We start from the raw sequence: 20,494 nt of genomic DNA, 5'->3' as shown, positions 1-20,494 counted from the left end.
ATTGTAAATGCTTGTTTTGATTCTGTGGTCAAAGTTAAAATCATATTCCACTATGTTAGCATTTTTAACTTACAGATTTTTTCAAAATCTCTTATTTTCACATATGTAAGTTTGATATTTTTTCACGGGCGCATGTGCATTTCACCAGACTTGACAGATGCGCACTAGAAGTGTGCAAATACTTGAAATCTTTCATATGGAAGTGTAAGGAAACTAACTTAAATTTGTGAAATTTCCCTATTATTTCTTTTACTGACTTAATTTAATTGGCTCTGCAACACTATGCAAGAAAAGATGATTCTAAAAACAAAAGTAAATTCGAAAAATTAATAAAAGTAAATTGGTAAATTAAAATGAAAGAAATGTATAACCAAATTCAAATATTACATATGAAAAAAGCTTAAAAATTATCAATTGTAAAAACTCATCTTAAAAAAATTTTTTTTTTAAAGAAGAAGATTAAAAGTTTCATTGTTACAAAAAGTCAAGTAGACAAAACACTCCAAACTTTCTGAAATGTCAAATTTAAAGGGATGTTTTAGAAATTGAAACAAACGATAGAGAAAGGGAACCAAAATGCTAAAAAGAAAATAATAAAGTGATCTATGACATTGAGCAAATGACTGGGTTGGCAACATATTTATTTGATTTAAAATGAATTTATTCAATTTAAATTGAATTTATTCAATTTAAATTGAATTTATTTAAAATTTAAATTAGCTTATTTTTACTTTTGCCACCTGAATCAGTACATATATCAATGGTAATGTAACATAATTTGTAATTCATTAAAAATCTCCTTTTATTTGTTTGTCTTTTTCAAATTTAAAATAAATTTTTTATCATTTTATTTCATTTTTCTTTAAAAAATGATATATTTTTTAATTAAATTTAGATGAAATAAATTTTTTTTACAAAAAATTGGCACTTATATTTATTATTTTATCTGAGATAAAAATTAATCTTTGTTTGAAAAGTTACCTAAATTTGACTTTATTTGGGTGAGGAGACATTATGGTTCACTTGTGTACTTGTTTGATTCTATCTTTCATACATACTTTTAATTATAAAGAAACTGAAAGGACTAGGGGGAAAATATGAGTAAACAGTCTCAAATATGTTTGCCTACATTCTTAGTGCACTACATTTTTCTTTAATATATGAAGAGGATTTAATGAAAATTGCCTAAGTTAGGCTTCAATGGTGCCTGTATATTTGCACTTACTCAACAATCACTTTTTTTGTAGTTTATAGTATGTATCTTACTTCTAGATTGTGTTTTTTTTATTGTTGTTTTTTTATGTTTGAAATGTAGTTTGGCTTATACCAGAAAATATTAAATTGATCTCTTACTGCAAAATAAATGTAATTTTATTTTTAATAAATTCTTTGCACGTTTCCTTGATAAACTTTTTCTAAAAATTATTATGTTAGTATAAAATAAATATTATGTGGTTATTAAGTAAATGCTGTGAAAACTATTCGAAATATTTGAATTTTTATATTATGTTTGGAGGTATGAAAATGTGATCTAGAATTAATTTTTATGCGCATTGAAGAATATTGTTCATAGAAAAAAAAAGCAACAAAAGAAAAATACAGTATGAAATGTTTAATAAATTTTTTTTATGTATAAATAAAAGTGATTAAGCATTCCTACATTGAAATTGACTTAATGGATATACAGGTTACTCTTGATATCTCAAAATTGAAAGGATGCTAAAAGATTTTCGAGATAGGGGGTTTTTGAAATAGTAAATTTGGAACTAATTATGTTCTAAAAAGTAAAAAAATATATTCTAAAATATTACTCCAAAAAGTAGAGTCATGAAACATAAGAATAACTACTAATAAATATGTATGTAATGATAGTTGACTATAACTCTAAATAAAGAAATGATAATTTTATTTTTAAAAAGTAAGGACAAAAATAATTGGGCATTAAATAGAAAATAATTGGTTTACATTGAACTTACATTGTAATTTTTCCAAAAAAATTCATTTTCTATTTCGAAAAAAATTCAACATGATAAAGTTTTAGTAGAAACTCTTCGACATAGGAATTCAAATTAACATTCGGTAGATATATAATGCAAAGGGGAAAAATATTTTTTTGACATTACAAAGTTTTCAAGATATTGAAGCTCGAGATATAGAGAATGTGCTGTAAATATTCTAAATTTGTATGTGAAATGCAGTCATATTTTGTTGAGAAATTGCTTTTTTATTACGATGAATTGTATTTTTTTCCATAATAAAAATTCATAATCGAAATTTTTATAGGAACTTTGGAATCTTTGGAAAAATCTCTGATCAGATGTGAGACATTGATACTATTTTGGATTTGTNTTTTTCTTTAATATTTACAAAAGTTTGACCACTTGAAAGTTGACAAACTGAAAAAATGGGTAGACTCGCCCCGGTTTACGGTATATTCAGTTTAGTAATAATTAATGTTTCCTTTGCTATAAAATTTTTAAATTGAAATCTGAAACTCAAAAAAGTGCTCATAAATATATATATTAAAATTGCTGGAGTCTTACTTATAGTTTCAGCTGGACTATTGAGAATAGTTTGTATCCAGATCAATGCTTCTTGGTTTAGATTATTTGCTAATGTATTAATTTTCTAATGTTTGATTCATTTTGTACTTATTTATTATTTACTTTTTTTATCTGTTTATTTCTTTAATTGTTAAGAAATTATTAAGTCTCAAACATATGCTTTTGTAAAGAAGTAACGCAGTGTTTAAGCAAATATATAGAAAGAATTAGTTGTTACATTCAAGAGATTAAAACTCATTTGTTAAAATTTCTGTAGTATTTTTCATTTCATTTATTAAGTTTAATATTTGTGGTTCATGATTTGATGGAATTTATAAAACCTGAAAATATCTTACTGATGTTATTCAAAGATAAATGTACTACAGCATGTGTCACGGAAGATCAGATCTTCATGTTCTATGACTCAATCTTAATGGTTTGAGAGAGGGTGACTTCAAATATACTAATTAGTGCAGACGATATTTTAAATTGCAAAATCAAATTCAAAAACATACTTCTTCTGAATAAACATACCTTTCTTTTGTTGGATTCAGATTTACGAGATAAGGGGTAGCTGCAATCTGGGAAAAATGGTCCCCATTGCTGGGTCAAGAGAGTGATCCAAAGTTTGTGGGCCCCTTAATGTTAATTTCACTTTTTGCACACAATTATAAAATTAATTTATCCAAAGATGCAAGACATTCTATCCCAAAATAACTTTTAGCAAATATTTATTAGTTTTTAAAATTTTTTATTTAATAATAATCAAAAAGTTTTGAGTTGTATGGTATAAAATTTTTTACATAATTTTTAAAAATGTCATTTTAGGTGGCAAATTACAAAATTTGTGCAAAATTGGATGAATTGTTCTTGAGATATCAAATTTTAAACACACAACTTTTTTAAGCATTACTTAGAAATGCACTCTCTAAATTCTACATTTAATCAGTTGAAGTATAAACAAACTGTGCATTATATTTTACAAACAATGTTAAAATTACTTTTCTAATTTTATACAACTAACAAAATATTGCTATGAAATAATTTGTTACTTTTCTGCTTACTTCATATTTTATTTACAAAACACTATTCTAAAACCCAAAAATGATTTTTCAACAAAAACGTTTCTTTGAAGAAAAATAGAAACGTTTCTTTGAAGAATTTTGGCGACTTGACTTTGAAGACTTTGACTTATTTTGGTTAGATATAGTACAGCAATAGTTTATGTGCTATGCAAAAGTTGAAAGTTGATTTTTAACCAATAATTGAGTGATATAATGATTTTTAACTTAATTATTTTTCTTGTTTCTGACCAATATGCAAATAACGATTCGTAATTAGTGTGTATAAATAATATTAATTTGCAATAATGAATATTTTCATTTAGGTTATAGAAATGACTGAGGAGCTTTGTTTTTGACTTAAGAACAAAACAAAGAGAATAACAACTTAACGTGAGAATAATAACGTAATAAACGTGAATAAACGTGAGAATAACAACTTAATTGCTTGACAGATTTATTAAACAACAAAATTATATGACAACAAAAATAAAATTTTTAGTTGAGGAATAATAGAAATTTAAATAAAATCACTTTTTTTTTTGTACTGTTGAGTATTTGAATAATATAACTTTTTATGTGGAATTTTCATTTATAACATTTCTTTTATTTGTTTTGATTTAAAACAAATTGTTTAAGTTTTATTTGAATAATTTTAATTTATTTTTTAAAAAAAGGAAATTACGTAAGTTTTATTTAAAATATATTACTTTTTGTTCACAAATTCTAAAATTTTATTTTTTAGAAATATATTTTTTTATTGATAAACTGTTTTAAAGCATTTTTTATTTTACAGAAGTTAGAGGAAGCTGCTGCTAGCAATGCAGAGATAGATAATAGAAGAAGACATTCTTCAAAACGACAAACTAAGGTTAGTTAAAGTCTCATATAACCTTTATAACCTCGAATCAATTCAGACCTGAATTGATTCAAATAAATTATTAATAGCTTAGTTTTTCTCTGTTATGTCATTTAACAATATGGTTTATTAATGGAAAAATGCATTTCATAAACTTCTTACCACTTTTTTCCTTTTTCCCCGATACAGATGCTCCTAAGTTCATAAAAATATCACTTTGAACTTTTTTTTAACTAAGATTTTTCATTATGTTTTGTTTATGTGCCAAAATTATTTTGAAGAATTTTTTCCTTTTTCATATTTGTTTATTCCATCCATTAAAACCTTTTTTTATTTAAGTTAAATTCTCCTGAATATGTGAAATGTGCAGGGATGAGATTTTTTCGCTTTTTAGCGGATTTCCACTTTTTTCACTTTTATCTCTTGAATTTCAGCTTTTTTTTTTTAAATCAAAAATTCAGATTTTTCTAAAAAATTAACTTTTTTTTATAAGTATTCCGCTTTTTCAGAAAATTCAGCGATTTTCAAAGAGAAACAGAAAATTCAAATTGCATAGCTACAAATCCTTTCTCATTTTTACTTATTTTAGCTATTTTCTCCCCTTTTACTCGCAGCAGATAAGATTTTCCGTATTTTTTACCCGCCCTCCAGATAGATCCGATTTTTGTAGTTCAAAAGACGCTGCTTCTGACAAGCATTTTAGAGGTCCCAACCCTGGAATCTGCTAACATATCTCGATTCTTATTCACACGATTTTAATATCAAACATAGCTTTTCATATTTGCGTGTTGCGATTCTTATTCATGCGATTTGAATATTGTACGTTGCGATTCTTATTTACGAGATTTAAAAATCAAATATTGTGATTCGTATTTATGCCTTTTTAAAAACCTATGTAGTGATTCGTATTCACGCAAGTTTAAAATTCAATGTCTTGATTTGCTCATGCAGTTTATAATATCAAACATTGATTTTTGTATTTATACGTGATTTTAAAATAAGGCATTGGGATTCACATTCACCCATTCTAAAAATTATTCGTCATAATTCTTATTATTTATGCAATCTAAAAATTACGCATCATGATTTGTATTTACGTGATCTAAAAATTATGAATTGTGATTTGTATTTACGCGTTTTAAAAATTCTATATCCCAGTTTGTATTTTCTCATTTTCAAAATCGTAAATCGAGGTTCATATTCATGTGATTTCAAAATCCATAATTGTTATTCATATTCACGCAATTTTAAGATCAACTATCGCGATTCTTGTAAGAAGTAAAATTTTTTTAAAATTAGTTACTATGAAGGTGACTGTTTTTCTAACGACGATTATTAGTATATGTAAGTGTTACATCATTAGAGAAAGCAATGAACATATTCAAAACTTTCATTCTGTGCTTGCAAAGAAAAAATAAGATTTGTCACAAGATGTTTGAAGATGGACTAACGACTAAATATAGCAAACATAAAAGATACGGCAAACAAAAGCAATTACTTAAAAAAGGATTTAATTTAAATTTTTTTTTTTGGAAAAAGAGTTAATTAACTCATCATCAAAATTTTATTTAATTGCTGTTATTTATGCTATAAAATGCAAAATTCTTATCAAATAAAAAACAATTATCTGAACAGTTGCTGATTGTTATGTAATTTTTCAAACTAAAATAGCAATTTTTGTATGTTAAGGAGTTACTATATATTTCTACTTCACCGTTATTGATATGTTTCAAAGGGCTCTAGTTAGATTAGACCAGTGGTTCCCAACCTGGGGGCGATCGCGCTTCTCAAGGGGGCGATAATTCTTAGGGGGGCGATCAGGGGGCGACGAGTACTCAAAAGATAAAAATTGCCAATAATATTAATAAAAGCTATTTGAGAATGAAATTGAAAATATATATGAAACCTATGGTTCTGGTGTAGACAAAGAATTATAATAGTTAAAAATTAAAAAAAATTCAAGAGCAGGATCGTTTTTTTCATACGTTTTGGTATCGCAGGCGGAAATCTGACAAGTCCTCTGGGCAATAATACTGTTTTCAGGCGTATTGATGAGATGGCCGCCGACGTTGAATCAAAACTCATCAAATTTCTNATGGCTAATGCTGAAGTCATGCGAGAAAATCTTTTTCCGAACATTTCTGCCAAACGGAATAATTAAAATTTGTAGACAAATTTTAGTATCAGCGGCTAAATTAATACCTTGGAGTTTTCAAGAGTTAAAATAGTAATTTTAATAGTTTTCAGTAGCACAAATAGTTCCGAAGTTCTTAGAGATTTGATTGAGCGTTGTTTGACAAGATCGGGCATAAACATAATTTTAGTAAAAAATGTACTAGGTGAAATTTTTTTTAGTAAAAAAATGTATTAAGACAAAAATGTATTATTAGTGAGGAAAATTGAAAAACGTAATAACAAAATCCAACATTTTTTATTTAAAATGTATTAAACAAATGCATAAAACTCGAAAATGAATAAAAATGACTCCCTAATTAATATTTTTATTCATTTTGCAAAATAATTGCATTTTGACAGCAATTTTTTTTTTGGAAAGCTTACCGAGTTTTAGAAAAAAGTAACGATTTCATTCGACATATCCGTTACAAATACTTGTACTTTTTCCCAAAAAAAGTAACGAAAGTACAAGTAAAAGTACTAAATTTAAAAAGTAACGAAGTACAAGTAAAAGTACGTACTTTTTACTTGTACCGACTGTACAAGTAACGAAAGTAAAAGTACCGCCATATATGGTAATAAGTAGAACAATCCTGCTAACTGACTGAATCTGGGTGGGCTTCAAGCTGCCACTGGGGATTAAATCCCATTTCTTCACTATGACAATTCAGTGCCTTAACTATTTTAGTAGAACCTCCCTAAAACAAAGTTTTTCCTTGACAGAAGTTTTAATAACTCGGTCCACATTTGTGGACCTTTGCTTCTTAACTTCTAAAAACACTCTATAAGAAAATTTATAGTTTTACCCTCACCGAAACATTCGTGGATGTTTAGGCTTTCTTCGAATTCCAATAAATGTCGAACATGTTTGTTATTTAGGTAGAATTCCTCATAAACAGATGCGTTTTTTTTAAAAAAAGAAAAGACGCTAAATCTGGGTTCTCAAAAACTTAAGTAATTTTAAATATTATATAATATAGTTATTCTGAAAATGATCGATTTAGTACTTCTGTAATCATATGAAGCTTTTAAATTTATATATGCTTAATATTTAAAAACGATACAGTCAAGAACATGAACGTCTACGTATGTGTACCTCGGTACATATGGCAAAATTTATAACAACGTAGTAGTCAAATGAAATCTTATAGTATCATGAATATTTAATTTTATGTCTATTCAGTAATATTTTTATGTGTATTTTAATTAATTGTTGTATATTAATGTACACACGTACAGTTTAATAATTTTAACTTTTTGTGTTCTTATCCATAATTTTGATATATTACCCCCAAAAATTAAATATTTTTTTATAATTAGTATTAGATTCTTTTTAATAATTATTTATTTTGTATGGTTTGCATAATTAAAATAGCTTTGAGACTGAGATTTAATGTAGTGTTGCATTGTACTTGGGTAATATTTTTTTTCTAAATAATTATTAAATATATTCATCATTGTATTTAAATCGACCATAATATAACAATATGCATGTTTGTTCCTACTTTAGGTGCGATTTAACATTTGAAATATTTATATTCTTTTAATCCTGAAGTCCATGTATGCATCCTAAAATTATGAGCCCCCTGGCAGTATAATTCATATTTTGTATATCTTGTTATGACTTATGGTAGTAAAATAGAAATTCGAAACTGTAAAATACTTTTTTGATATATTCCTTTGTACTTTATAAGTGAAGAAGATAATCAAAATGTTACACAATAACATATTCTTGACATATGTAAGAAAGTGGTTTTCTCCCCAAATTTTTTTTCTCCAGATTTTTATCTTCGATTATCTTAATTTTATGAATTTTTCAGGTGTTTAGTTTTTTGATTTTTGTTAGTTGTGACTGAAGTCGGAACTTCTCTGCACCCAATTTGTTCTCATATGTAGCTGTTTCTAAAATGACTTGCATCATTTATGTAAGAAATGACACATAAGGAGTCATTTAAATATTACCTAAGCATAATTTTGGCAAATGACTTGCATCATTTATTTAAGAAATGACACATAAGGGGCCTTTTAAATATTGCCTAAGCATAATTTTGGCAAATGACTTGCATCATTCATTCATTTCAGAAATGACACATAAGGGGCCTTTTAAATAATTTTGTAAAAAAATAAAAAAAGTTTTTTTTTTTGTTAAATTTTTTTGTAATTGTTTTTAGAACGTTTGGAAAAACTAGGGATTTTAATGTCTTGCATAAGCATTGCTTGTACTTTTGCTCCCTTCTCAGCAAAAATAAGTAAATTTAAAACTCCATTCCTTGCAAATTGCTGATATAATATTTAAACTGCCGCAACAATACATTTCTGTGTAAATGTAAATCATTCATATCAAACTTTTTTTCCAAAATTGTCTTAATTTCTTTTAAATTAAAAATCACAATTATATGTTTTTAAGCTCATATACCAAATAGAAATTTTGTAGTGTGTATTTTCAGAGCTGCTAAAATCTCTCACCTCTGTATAATTAAATTTATTCTATAGTGAATAATTCAACTGATATCAATTTTTTCTGAATTTTCTGACTGAAAAAAAATGACTGAAATATTTTTCTTCCAAAACTAGAGATATAAATTTTTGCAACTAGACTCAATAACAATCAATCTTTGAATTGACAGTAACAACAAGTAGTTAATAATATTTTAAATTAAAAAATTCTAACATCTGTTAGAATTATTACTTGTAAGCATTCTATTGCAATTAGGCAAAATATTGAGATATAATTTGCTCCAAATAGTAAAAAAAAATTCAGTTCTTTTTCTCAGATTTATTCCTAGATTTATTTATTTAGATTTTCCTAAAAAGGGTATTTTTTATGAGGAATTACTAAGTTTAATAAAACATTTAATTGCAACTAGGCAAAATATTCAGATAATTTGCTCAAAATAGAAGAAAAATTCAGTTCTTTTTTTTACACATTTATTCCTAGATTTATTTTTTTTGGATTTGCATAAAAAGATATTTTCTTATAAGAAATTACTGTGATTAATAAAAATGTTCTGTGAAATAAAATATTTTTTGAAAACCTGGATTAGTCAACATTGTTTAGATTTTATAGTTTTATATTTGATATGGAATTTTATTATACAAATGTTGGTATTATTTTGTATTTTTTGTATTGCTATTATTGATGAAACAAATAATACTTTTTATTTCTTTATTCTTAAAACATTGATCTGCAATTCAGAATTCCAGTTAACTAAGAAAAAATGGAAAGCTTTTCATTCTTTTACAGTCTATACAATACAATATAATTATTATTTATTAGTACAATCAGTACAATATAATATAGTATAAATATTATTAAAATGATTTATTATTGTTTTTTTAAAAAAAATTCTTTTAATAAAATGTAAATTAATAGAGTGTATTTTTTAATTTCATGATAAATGTGTTAAACTAATTTGTAAAAAATGAGATTAGTCTGTGTTTTCAGAAATAAAAGAACAGCAGATATTTTTGTTTAAAACCTATCTTCATAGTTTCGTCTCTAAATTAAATAAGCCACTAACATTTATATATCTCAGTAAACAACTTGAAGAATGAAGAAAAAAATTTAAATTTATCAATGAACGCTTTAATTTTAGATTAGGTTTTTGTATTATACTTGATGAAATAGACAGAAAAAGGTTTAATTTTTTTATTTTTGTTATTTTTTATTCAGAATGTTAACACATAGATAAAGATCTATGATGGTATTTTAGATAATTACCTTGTTTTTGTGTTTTTACATTTTTTACTGTTACGACACTATAAAATTTATTTCAATGTATTTTTTATTTTAAATCATTATTTTGGAAGAAGTATAAAAAAGGGAACATCTTCTCAAATTGGTGTTATTTTTTTTAAACTGGTGCAAGCATGAGGAAACACCTTTTAATAAATACTAATCTCAGTTATCTTAGCAACCCAAGAATTTGATTAAAATTTCTTTTAAACAGTGATTTATTTGACAACTATTTAGTGTTTCTTTAAACAGATATATTTTATAATAATCTATTGAATCTTTATGAAATTTTAGAAACTCCTGAATCTCACGGTTCTTTAACTACTCACGATACCTTAAAAGACAGCAGAACAGTATTTGCTAGTAATTTATCTTTCAAAATAGAAGAAGAAAGAATAAAGGAATTTTTTTCTCAAGTAAGCGCCTTCTTTGCTTTGTAGCTTTCTGTTAATATTCTATTTCTTTCTACTCTATATTACAGCTGTCACGTTCTAGTTTTCAACATTATGTTTCAGAAATGTTATGATAAAGGTTTTTATTGGTTTAAAATACCCATGTTAGTTTAGATAAAGGAATGGAATAGGATTTAATGAGCTTCATTTCTATTTTTTTTTATTGATGTTAAATGTGTCACTAAAATAGGGATGCTTGAAAATATCTTTAAATAAGTACTGTAGAAAGGAACATTTCAAGGGTGGCAATGAATTTAGTTTATATAAATTGAAATTGTTCCTAAGTGTAAGAAAAATGATACTAAATTATCTTAAATTTAAAGAAAAATTATTTAGAATATTGATGATATTTAAAGTTTTACACATTTTGTCTTTTTAAATAAAATTAAATGTTCTGAGTTGTTCAAACAACAATTGTTCAACAAAACAAATGTTCTTCAGTTTTATCTGAAGACAAATTTATTATTATCTTTTTTACTGTAAACAAATTACCTACATATTTACATTTGAAATGATTCTTTATACTATATTTGTTTGGAACATATTTTGATTAAAACTATTTTATAAAAAAAAAAAAAAAATTGAACTTGTATCCTGAATTAATATCACTACCTTTTTCAATTTTAGGTTACAATTTTGATATTTTTTCAATGTTTACTAAAATTAGATTGAAAAATAGTTATAAATTTTAGTTGTACATTTTATTCCAATTCCATTTTGGCTAGCAGGTAGGGAGATCAGCAAGTGTATTTTGTTTCTTTTCTGGCTGTTGTGCACTCCTACAATGTATGTAATAAATAATTATTGTGATAGCAGTTTGTTTAAAAAATACATAATGTATGACAAAACTCGCATTGGCTCAGGGGATAGAGCATCCATTCTAATGACTTGAGCCTGGTTCGAATCGCAGTTAGGATTTGCAATTATGAATTATGCTCCCATCTAACACTAACCACTCTCCTGACATAAAAGATCCTCAGTGGTTTGAATCTTTTTGCTGTTTGGGTAACTGTGGGAGATTTTCTTCTCTGCATGATGCAAATGTGGGCGACTTTCATCAAAAAGTAAGTCATCCACAAGGCTAGTTTGTCCCAATGCTTGATCCATAAGTTCCCTTGTCTTTTGAGTTAGGTGCAAAATTGCAAGTCTACAGCATCAAACATTAATAGTCACAAACCCAAAAATGGGTTGGTTCTTTAGTATTGGTTATAAAAACAAAATAAAATGTTTTGGCAAGTAAGAGACAGAACATTAATGAAGAAAAAAATTAGTATAGTTTGCTTATTTAAAGAACTCCCCTTGCCATTTTTCTAGAGTAATGGCGGTTGCTATGGTTACAATGATTAACTATTTCAAGTAGACGTTGGTTCATTATTTAAAGCAGGCTTTGGCTCAGGACGGTGATAGAAAGGGAATCAAGGGAGAAAGAAGCTCCTCTCTATGAAATGTGCTATTTCTTGTTTCTTATTCATTTTTAGACTTTGTAGCGAGAGGAGTTCTTTCTATAAACAAACTATAAATCAGTAAGTGAGGTATAAATTTGTTAGTAAATAAAAAATATATTACCCCTTTAGTGTCCACAATTTTCGTTCATTTTACTTCTTATTTTTTCTCTATAAAGGTGCATTAAAATATTATTTTTAATTATATGTGATATTTTTTCTTTGCAGATGGGCGAGGTTGAAGAAGTTAGATTAGTTAAAGATTATAAAGGCAGATCAAAAGGCTTTTGTTATGTTCTTTATAAAACTCAAGTAAGGAAAAATCTGCTTTTTATTTAATGTGTTGCTTCTTATTCTTTTTTATGTGTCTTATTCATTCTCTCATTAGGTATTCGATAATTTTATATCATCAGTGGCGTATTGGATTGAAAAAGAGTATCGGAGATAAAGTTTGACTGGCTCATTATTTGATTATCCTCTACCTTTGCTGTATCATATTAGTGGGAAATATGGCTGATTCAAATGGAGGACCTATAAATTAAAATTAAATTAAATTAAATTAAATTTGAATTAAATTAAAATAGAATTAAATTTAAATTAATTTTGAAATAAAATTAAAATTAAATTTAACTAAATTTAAAATAAAGTAAAATTAAATTAAAATTAGCTCTAACAAAATATAACAAAAATTGCAGTTTAATAAATATCGGGTTGTTCGGAAAGTAAATTAGTTTTTCCGATTGAGGATTTAATTGTATTTTTTCAAACCCAATTTCACACTTAAGCCGCATTATCATATGTTTTAAGAGCTGATATAGCAAGGCTTGTGTAACAACACGTGAGATCGGTGAGAGGTTAAATTTATCGAATTCAACTGTTTATAGCCACTTGAAAGGCCTGGGTTTAACCTCGAAGCTTGATATATGGGTTCCCCATGTTCTCATGGAGAGAAATTTGTATCATCGCTTTGACGTCTGTGAATTGCTTCTCAAACGCTACGAAAATGATCCGTTTTTGAAGCGCATCATTACTGGGGATGAAAAATGGGTTGTTTATAACAATGTCAAACGCAAGAGATCATGGAGCAAAAAAGATGAACCGGCTCAAAGCGTTTTGAAAGCCAATATCCATCAAAAAAAGGTGATGCTGTCTGTTTGGTGGGATTTTAAAGGAATACTTTTGATCTTTTACTGGATAACACAAGGAAGTCTACTGTCGTCAGCTGGACAAACTGAAGGAGGCACTTCAACAGAAAAGGTCAGAATTAATGAACAGAAAAGGTATAGTGTTCCATCAAGATAATGTGAGACCTCATACAAGTTTGGTCACTCGCCAAAAGCTTTTACAGCTTGAATGGGATATACTACCACACCCACCATATTCCCCAGATCTGGCACATTTGGATTATTATTTGTTCCGGTCACTACAAAATTTTTTGGACTGTAAAACCTTTACTTCAAATGAAGATGTCAAAAATCACCTGGATCAGTATTTTGCCAGCAAAGACCAAAATTTTTATGAGCGTGGAATCATGCTACTACCAGAAAGATGACAAAAGGTGTTGGACCAGAATGGCCAATATATAATTTAATGAAATATTTATTCATTATACAAAAATTGTCTTTCGTTTCCCCCCCAAAAAACGAAATTACTTTCCGAGCAACCAAATAGTTTCTATACTTCAACTGCCAATATTTTCCGATTCATTTATTTGTTTCAAAATTACAGAATATAGAATAAATTAAACGTGTCTTTGAAAATGGTAAAAGTGAATAAAATCTGTTTTTTGTGTCATACGAGCCAAAGTTTGAATGATAATATCAAAATTGCATACAGACATCTAAATTATATCTAAATAAGATACAAAGAATAAATAAGATATGAAAAATAAATGTTGTTGTCGTCGGCCATTAAGTCAGAGGGATGCAATTGTTCTTGTTTTCCAATGGCGCCATCTATGGCCAAGAATTCGACTTCTGCCACATCTGTTTATAGGGCAGACTCATTCATACATCCATTCACAAATAGTAATTTTGGCCTAAGCCAGAGAACGATCAATCTCCTATTCAGTAATCCCAGAGGTATTAATTTGTTATGGGAACATGGGGAACTTATTGACTCAACAGATTTAACGTGCACCGGTCACCATTTACTACATTGGGAACCTTCGGCAGGCTGAATTCGAACTCCCATTCATACTCGTGAGTTCAGCGCTCTCAGCCAACCAGGCTATCCTGGGCATGAAAAATAATTAAAATCTCATTATAGTTTTTTTTGGCTATGAACAAGATTGATTATTTTGACGTACGAAATTTTTTACTTGTATGAAAGAAAGAAAGGAATAAGCAAATATTGTTATTCTATTTTTTTTACTCAATGTAACTGATAGGTTTTTATTTCTTTAACTTAATCTGTAATCTTTATAATGCAAAGTGTAATGTTATAGTGTAATTAACTTAATCTGTTTATCTAAGTGGAAGAAACTATTTTCAATGAAGAAATATGAAAATTAAAATTTTAGACATTTTATAAATTCAATCTACTTTAAGTAATATTTTTATTTCCCAATCATTTAATAAATGATTTTTAAGAAAGCAAAAATTGGAAAGGGAAATAAATGTTGTGAATTTCTTAAGGAACTAAAACAGTTGTAATTTCTTTCCCTTTTTCACTTATAGGAGTATAGAACTTTATTTTATAATTATAAAAAGAGCTTTTAAAATGCTAAAATCAAATTATATATTATTGTATCATACTTACAAGTTACACATTGAGTGCATAATTACAAATAGGATGCCAATTTTCATAACCAAATGCTATTAAATATGAATACTGAAAACAATTCTTAGATAATATGCTAAATGTACTTATAAAAGGATATATTTAATGTGGATTTTACTTATACATACTTAATCATAAAATTACAATTTAATTATAATTTATAAAATAAATTTAAGAATTGTTTAACTAAATTACTAGACTTTCAATTTTAATCACTAAATTTTAGAAATAATTAAATTTTCATAAATGCAAATCAATAATTAATTTTATATAATTTTAAAAAGCTTTATTAAGTGGAAAACAACTTAAAAGCTTTTATAATAATAGAGCAGGGAATCGAAAAAAAACAATTAATTACCTTTTTAGTTATGGAATATTTATTTTAAAAAATAGAACTTGAAAAGTTTTGAATATAAATGTTATAGTTAAGTTTTTTAAATTTTTTTTGTTGATAGTTTCAAAGTATTTTCTTCGGATTTACTATAATATCATAGATTTAAAGAGAAATGAATAAATGACTTAAATGAATAAATCTTTTTAAGAAAAAGGAAAATTAATTAAAAACATAATTAGTATCTAAAATTACTTAAAGATAAATTTGCCTTAAAAAATTGCAAATAAAAGAAAATTGTAACCCATTGAAAAATGTTTTTATAAAGTAGTAATTTTTAAATTAATATTTAACTAAGTATTTTTTTTCTTTTTAGATTATTCTATTTTTAAGCAGAATATTCATTAAACTGAAAATAATGTAAGCACATATTTATTTAGATTTAAATGCACATCTCTNAAGATAAATTTGCCTTAAAAAATTTTACAAATAAAAAAAAATTGTAGCCCATTGAAAAATGCTTTTATAAAGTAGTAATTTTTAAATATTAATATTTAACTAAGTATTTATTTTCTTTTTAGATTATTCTATTTTTAAACAGAATATTTATTAAACTGAAAATAATGTAAGCTACTTTTTTAATGTTTTTGACAATAACTCTTTAAATACAGAAATTTCAGAGAAAAAAAATTGAGAAATTCGAAAGATGCAAAATGAATTAAAAAAGATCATTACTGAACATAAAATAAAATTATACATTTATTATTTAGTTTGAAAATGTGCCGTTTGTGCACTTTTCTTAAAATTAAAATCTGTGAAAGAAAAGAGAATTTTTGAAACATACGTTTACATACGTTTCTAACATTACATACGTTTCTAACAAAGTTTTCATTAAATGTTAATTATTATAAGTAATATGTGGTTGATTGAAGCATAGAAAGGTAAAATATTTTTATGATTGTCCACATACCATAACTACCTTTATTAAAAAAGGTATTTTTTATTTTTCAGTTTACTTCAAATTTCTAATAGGTGACCTATGTGTTTCATATTTTTATTATGTAAATCATGCAATACTTAATATATTTGAATTTTCAGGTTGAGGCTAAAAATGCTTTGTCTAAAGATCGTGAACCTTTAGATGGCCGGCCAGTTTACATATCTACTTGTGAGGATAAAAAAAACAATCCTTCATTCCAGTCAAAATTCAAGGTTAGTGGGTTACTTGATTTTTTTTTTTAGTTTTAGCTCAATTATGGTAAAACTTAGTAGAAGATCGTGTTAATTAACATTTAAAAAATTTAATCTCAAAATGTTGAGTGTTATCTGAGTCCAGAATATTTTTTAAAAAGAGTTTTTAAATTGGATTTCGGATGAATAAATTCAATTTATGTTCTATACTCACTACCCGCTATAAGGTTCATTTTTAGATATTGTCTTTGGGTAAAAAATTTAAATTTACCGGGACAATAGGAAATGACTACCAGAGTGACCATTAAAAGATTCAAACCTTCTGGTGGTCAAGTGTTTTGCTGCATTTAAAGGAATGCAGCTCTAAATGTTACTTTTTATGTGCATGATCACCAGACCGGAAGTTTAACAAGTGACATAGAAAATGCTACTTGTTCTCCTACTAAGTTATTTGCCTACATTTAAAAAATTAAAAAAAAAAACTTTACAAAAATAATATTTAATTCATTTGCAATAAAATATTAATATGTATTTATTGTGCCATTTATTTTAGTTTGGAACTGGTTTAGAGAGAAACAAACTTTTCCTTAAAAACTTGCCTCCTACCACAACTAAAGACGACTTAGAGAATATGTATAAAGAAGTAAGGGGATCCTTCATTTCATTTTTAAAAATCTATATTAATGCTCTAATTGAGGCAAAATGAGTTAATATATTTAGATTGATTTAAATTTTAAACCTCAATTTATAAAATATGCATATTTTATAAACAATGCAAATTTTGCAGCATATGATTGTATTTCATGATTGACACCTATTATATAATAAAAATCAATGGTTTGACCGATACAGAGTGTCCCAAAAGTATGGAAACATTAAAATATCTCGCTTTATCTTGCTTAAAATCTAAAAATATGAAAGATTTTCTAAGGAGGCAATCAGTGTCGATAAACTTGATCCCTCTAAAAGCTTGGAGTTTGTTGGATCAGGGTCCAGTACCCAGTAAGCAGGCGGGGGTTAATGTTGTAAATTAGGTTTTTCAATTATCAAACATGTTTATTTTAATTTTTTGACCTGGAATGTATTTCTTGCGGCATCTGTATTTAAACAATTAGTATTCCATTTTCATTTTGGAATTACTGTGTCATTTGTTAGCCAAAATGCAATTTCGGAAAATCTAAAGCTGAGGGTTCCTATTTCGGAATTTTGAGTTGACCTCCCAACCCTAGGTGTTGGAGATTTGGGGAGTCCAGTTTGGTATCATTGAATCATCTTTGAAAAATTTAGTCGAACTTTGATCAATTAGTTTTTCCTCTTTCGTTTCTGCATCTATATTGTCTAGATTTATCATTACTGGCATAAATATTTTTGCAATGTTAATAATACCTGTTTTTTTTCAAATTTAGAAGATTTTTGCATCTATTGCCCCAGAAATTTTACTAATATTTGAATAAACATGTTACATTTTTTCATTTTGGGAAGAAAAAGAGTAACTTCCATGATTGATCTTTAATCATTAGTTGAAACTGGCGATGAAGTTCACAGAACCCCTAAAGCAATGAGAAACATTCCGCATTCACACTAATTTACAGAAAAAAGAACATCAGTGCGTCGCAATTGTCGAAAATGTTTTGTTCGCGTTGATAAGAAAAGAGAGTCTTTAAACTAAAATTTCTATGTATTTTAAATAAATAAATGCGTTATTTTTACATAGTAAATATTTTTGCATTAATTACATAAACACATAGTTTTTTCAAGTAAATTTTTGTACTTATTGTAAATTTATTTGAGTTAACTTCTTAATTATTTTTCACGTCATTATTATATGTTTTATGCCTAACTGTATTTGGTTTTTTTCCCCTTATCTATCTCCTGAGAAAATCATAGTCTCATGAGAACAGATAAATCGAAAATTACAAATATATTTTGAGATTTTTAATCCAAACGTATTTTTCCTAATATTTGACAATTTCCATATGTTTTGGACAACTTGAGTATTTTATATCTAAAATGGAGCATTTATAAACTATATCACAGCATTACAGACTAATAAAATTTTGCATTATCTTCATTTCATTCATTTCTATTGTTAACTGCAAGCGTTTTCATTGAGTATTTTATATTTTCATTAACTTGTGTTTCTTTATAATACTTTTTTTTAAATAAAAAATATGATTGAGCAGTTTTAAGAGTTCAACTGGTGAGAAATAAGTTTAAAGGGTAATTTGTTCTCTTTTTTTTATACAAATAATTAATTTTCTATATGTTATTCAAATTTAAACACTGTTCATTCAGAAAATTCTTGCACAAGTTTTCTTATCTAATGCAACAAATTATCAGTAGATTATTGTGCTGATTTGGAGATGATTTCTAATGAGTTTATTTATTCTCTATATAAATTCAAAACAAAAAGTTTGGAAAAATTTTATTACTAACCTAAACAACCTTTATTTTAAGCAAACAAGTTGGTTTAAGTAGTTAAGTAAGAATTTGTAAGATTAAGTAAGAATTTGTAACTCTGCATTTAAACAAGCAAGGCGATTTAAAATATATGGTTTCACAATGTAGGAAAAAACTAAAAATTAATTTTAAATACATGTGTACCCGAGATTTAAATCTTACTGTATGCATTCTTAATGCTGCCAAACCAAGCTTTTTTAAAATGATTCATAATTTGGTATCCATTTTGAATTATGGTGCTGCAAATTGGCATTAAAACTTTTGCTATTGTATTAAAAGTTAAATAAGTGCAATGTTTAAGTTTTAATAGATTACAATAAAATTAGTTAACCGTGTTTCTCGAATCTCTATCCCCAAAGAAAATAAAAAAGCCATAGTTTAAGTGCCCTACGCTTGAAGCAATGCAATGATATTAAACTATATGTATAATCTTGCCATGACGAATTATCTGGGCTTTAGAACAGACAAATAACTTCAATATTTTGAAAATTATTAAACTTTTTTATAAATTACCAATTTGGCAACATTTTTCGACCTAGATGAAACTTATTAAAATCACTGCCTTATTATCAGTTTTCGCAAATTTTTATGAGCCCAGGTAGTGCAGAATTGGAGTAAGTTTTTTAAATATTAAAAGATTAGACTAAAAACGATTTTCATTTTTACAAAATTGTTGCTTTTCTCCATATTGATGTTTTTCGCTGTTTCCAAAATAAGCGTAGAGAGCCCTGGCTTTAGGCTAAACTTGCTAAACTTTAGGCAGTCATGAGTAACAGTTGCAAACTCGCAGAAGTAACAATCTAAAAAACAGTCTTAAGAAAACTGCTTTAAATTTCGTATTTTAAAACAATTTAGCTTGCATTGTTATAAAATAGTTAAATATATAAACTTAACATGAGTAAATGATTAAATATATATTGTTTTAACACATTATATTGAAACAATAGTAAAAACATTTTAGATACCATTCATTATTAGATTTTGGAATTTCTTTTTACTTTTGAATCTTATTTGCATTGCTTTTACTCCACTCTTTTTAGTTCTTATTTGAATTAAGAACAATACTTCTATTTTGTGTGAATGAAAAAATTAAATACACCCATAAATTTTTTTTCACTTTTTTAATATGAATAAATAAGAAAATATGTTATTTACAGAGTTTTCTATTTTGTATTTTACAACATTTTCATAGTAAAGACTATTGCATATTTCTTTATGGTATTTATTATTTGATGTACGTTTTAAGTTATGTAATGAAATTTTTTATTCGATAACATTATAATCTTTGTACCTTTCCAGTATGGGACTTTAAAAGATATTAGAATTGTAACATATCGTAATGGTCATTCCAAAGGACTGGCATATGTTGAATTCCAAGACGAGGTGAGAAGACTTATTTTCAGTTTATATGGAAGTTAAACCTTTTTATTTCTTATTTATCAGTCAACCACATAATTAAATAA

At 26.4% G+C, this 20,494-nt stretch overlaps 1 protein-coding gene across 1 annotated transcript in view; it reads left to right on the top strand.

Moving 5' to 3' along the window:
- Positions 1-20,494, top strand: part of LOC107436566 (RNA-binding protein 4F) — a 59,724-nt gene that overhangs the window by 34,681 nt on the left and 4,549 nt on the right. The window contains exons 14-19 of the mRNA XM_071181099.1: positions 2,284-2,346; positions 10,627-10,790; positions 12,497-12,580; positions 16,479-16,592; positions 17,125-17,214; positions 20,331-20,414. Of these exons, the coding sequence (XP_071037200.1) occupies positions 2,284-2,346; positions 10,627-10,790; positions 12,497-12,580; positions 16,479-16,592; positions 17,125-17,214; positions 20,331-20,414 (599 nt within the window). The remainder of the gene's footprint in view (positions 1-2,283; positions 2,347-10,626; positions 10,791-12,496; positions 12,581-16,478; positions 16,593-17,124; positions 17,215-20,330; positions 20,415-20,494) is intronic.

This window comes from Parasteatoda tepidariorum, chromosome 5, assembly GCF_043381705.1.
Source record: "Parasteatoda tepidariorum isolate YZ-2023 chromosome 5, CAS_Ptep_4.0, whole genome shotgun sequence".
Taxonomy (NCBI): domain Eukaryota; kingdom Metazoa; phylum Arthropoda; class Arachnida; order Araneae; family Theridiidae; genus Parasteatoda; species Parasteatoda tepidariorum.
Note: the sequence above shows the minus strand (reverse complement) of the source record. Positions and strands in the feature narration are given on the sequence as shown.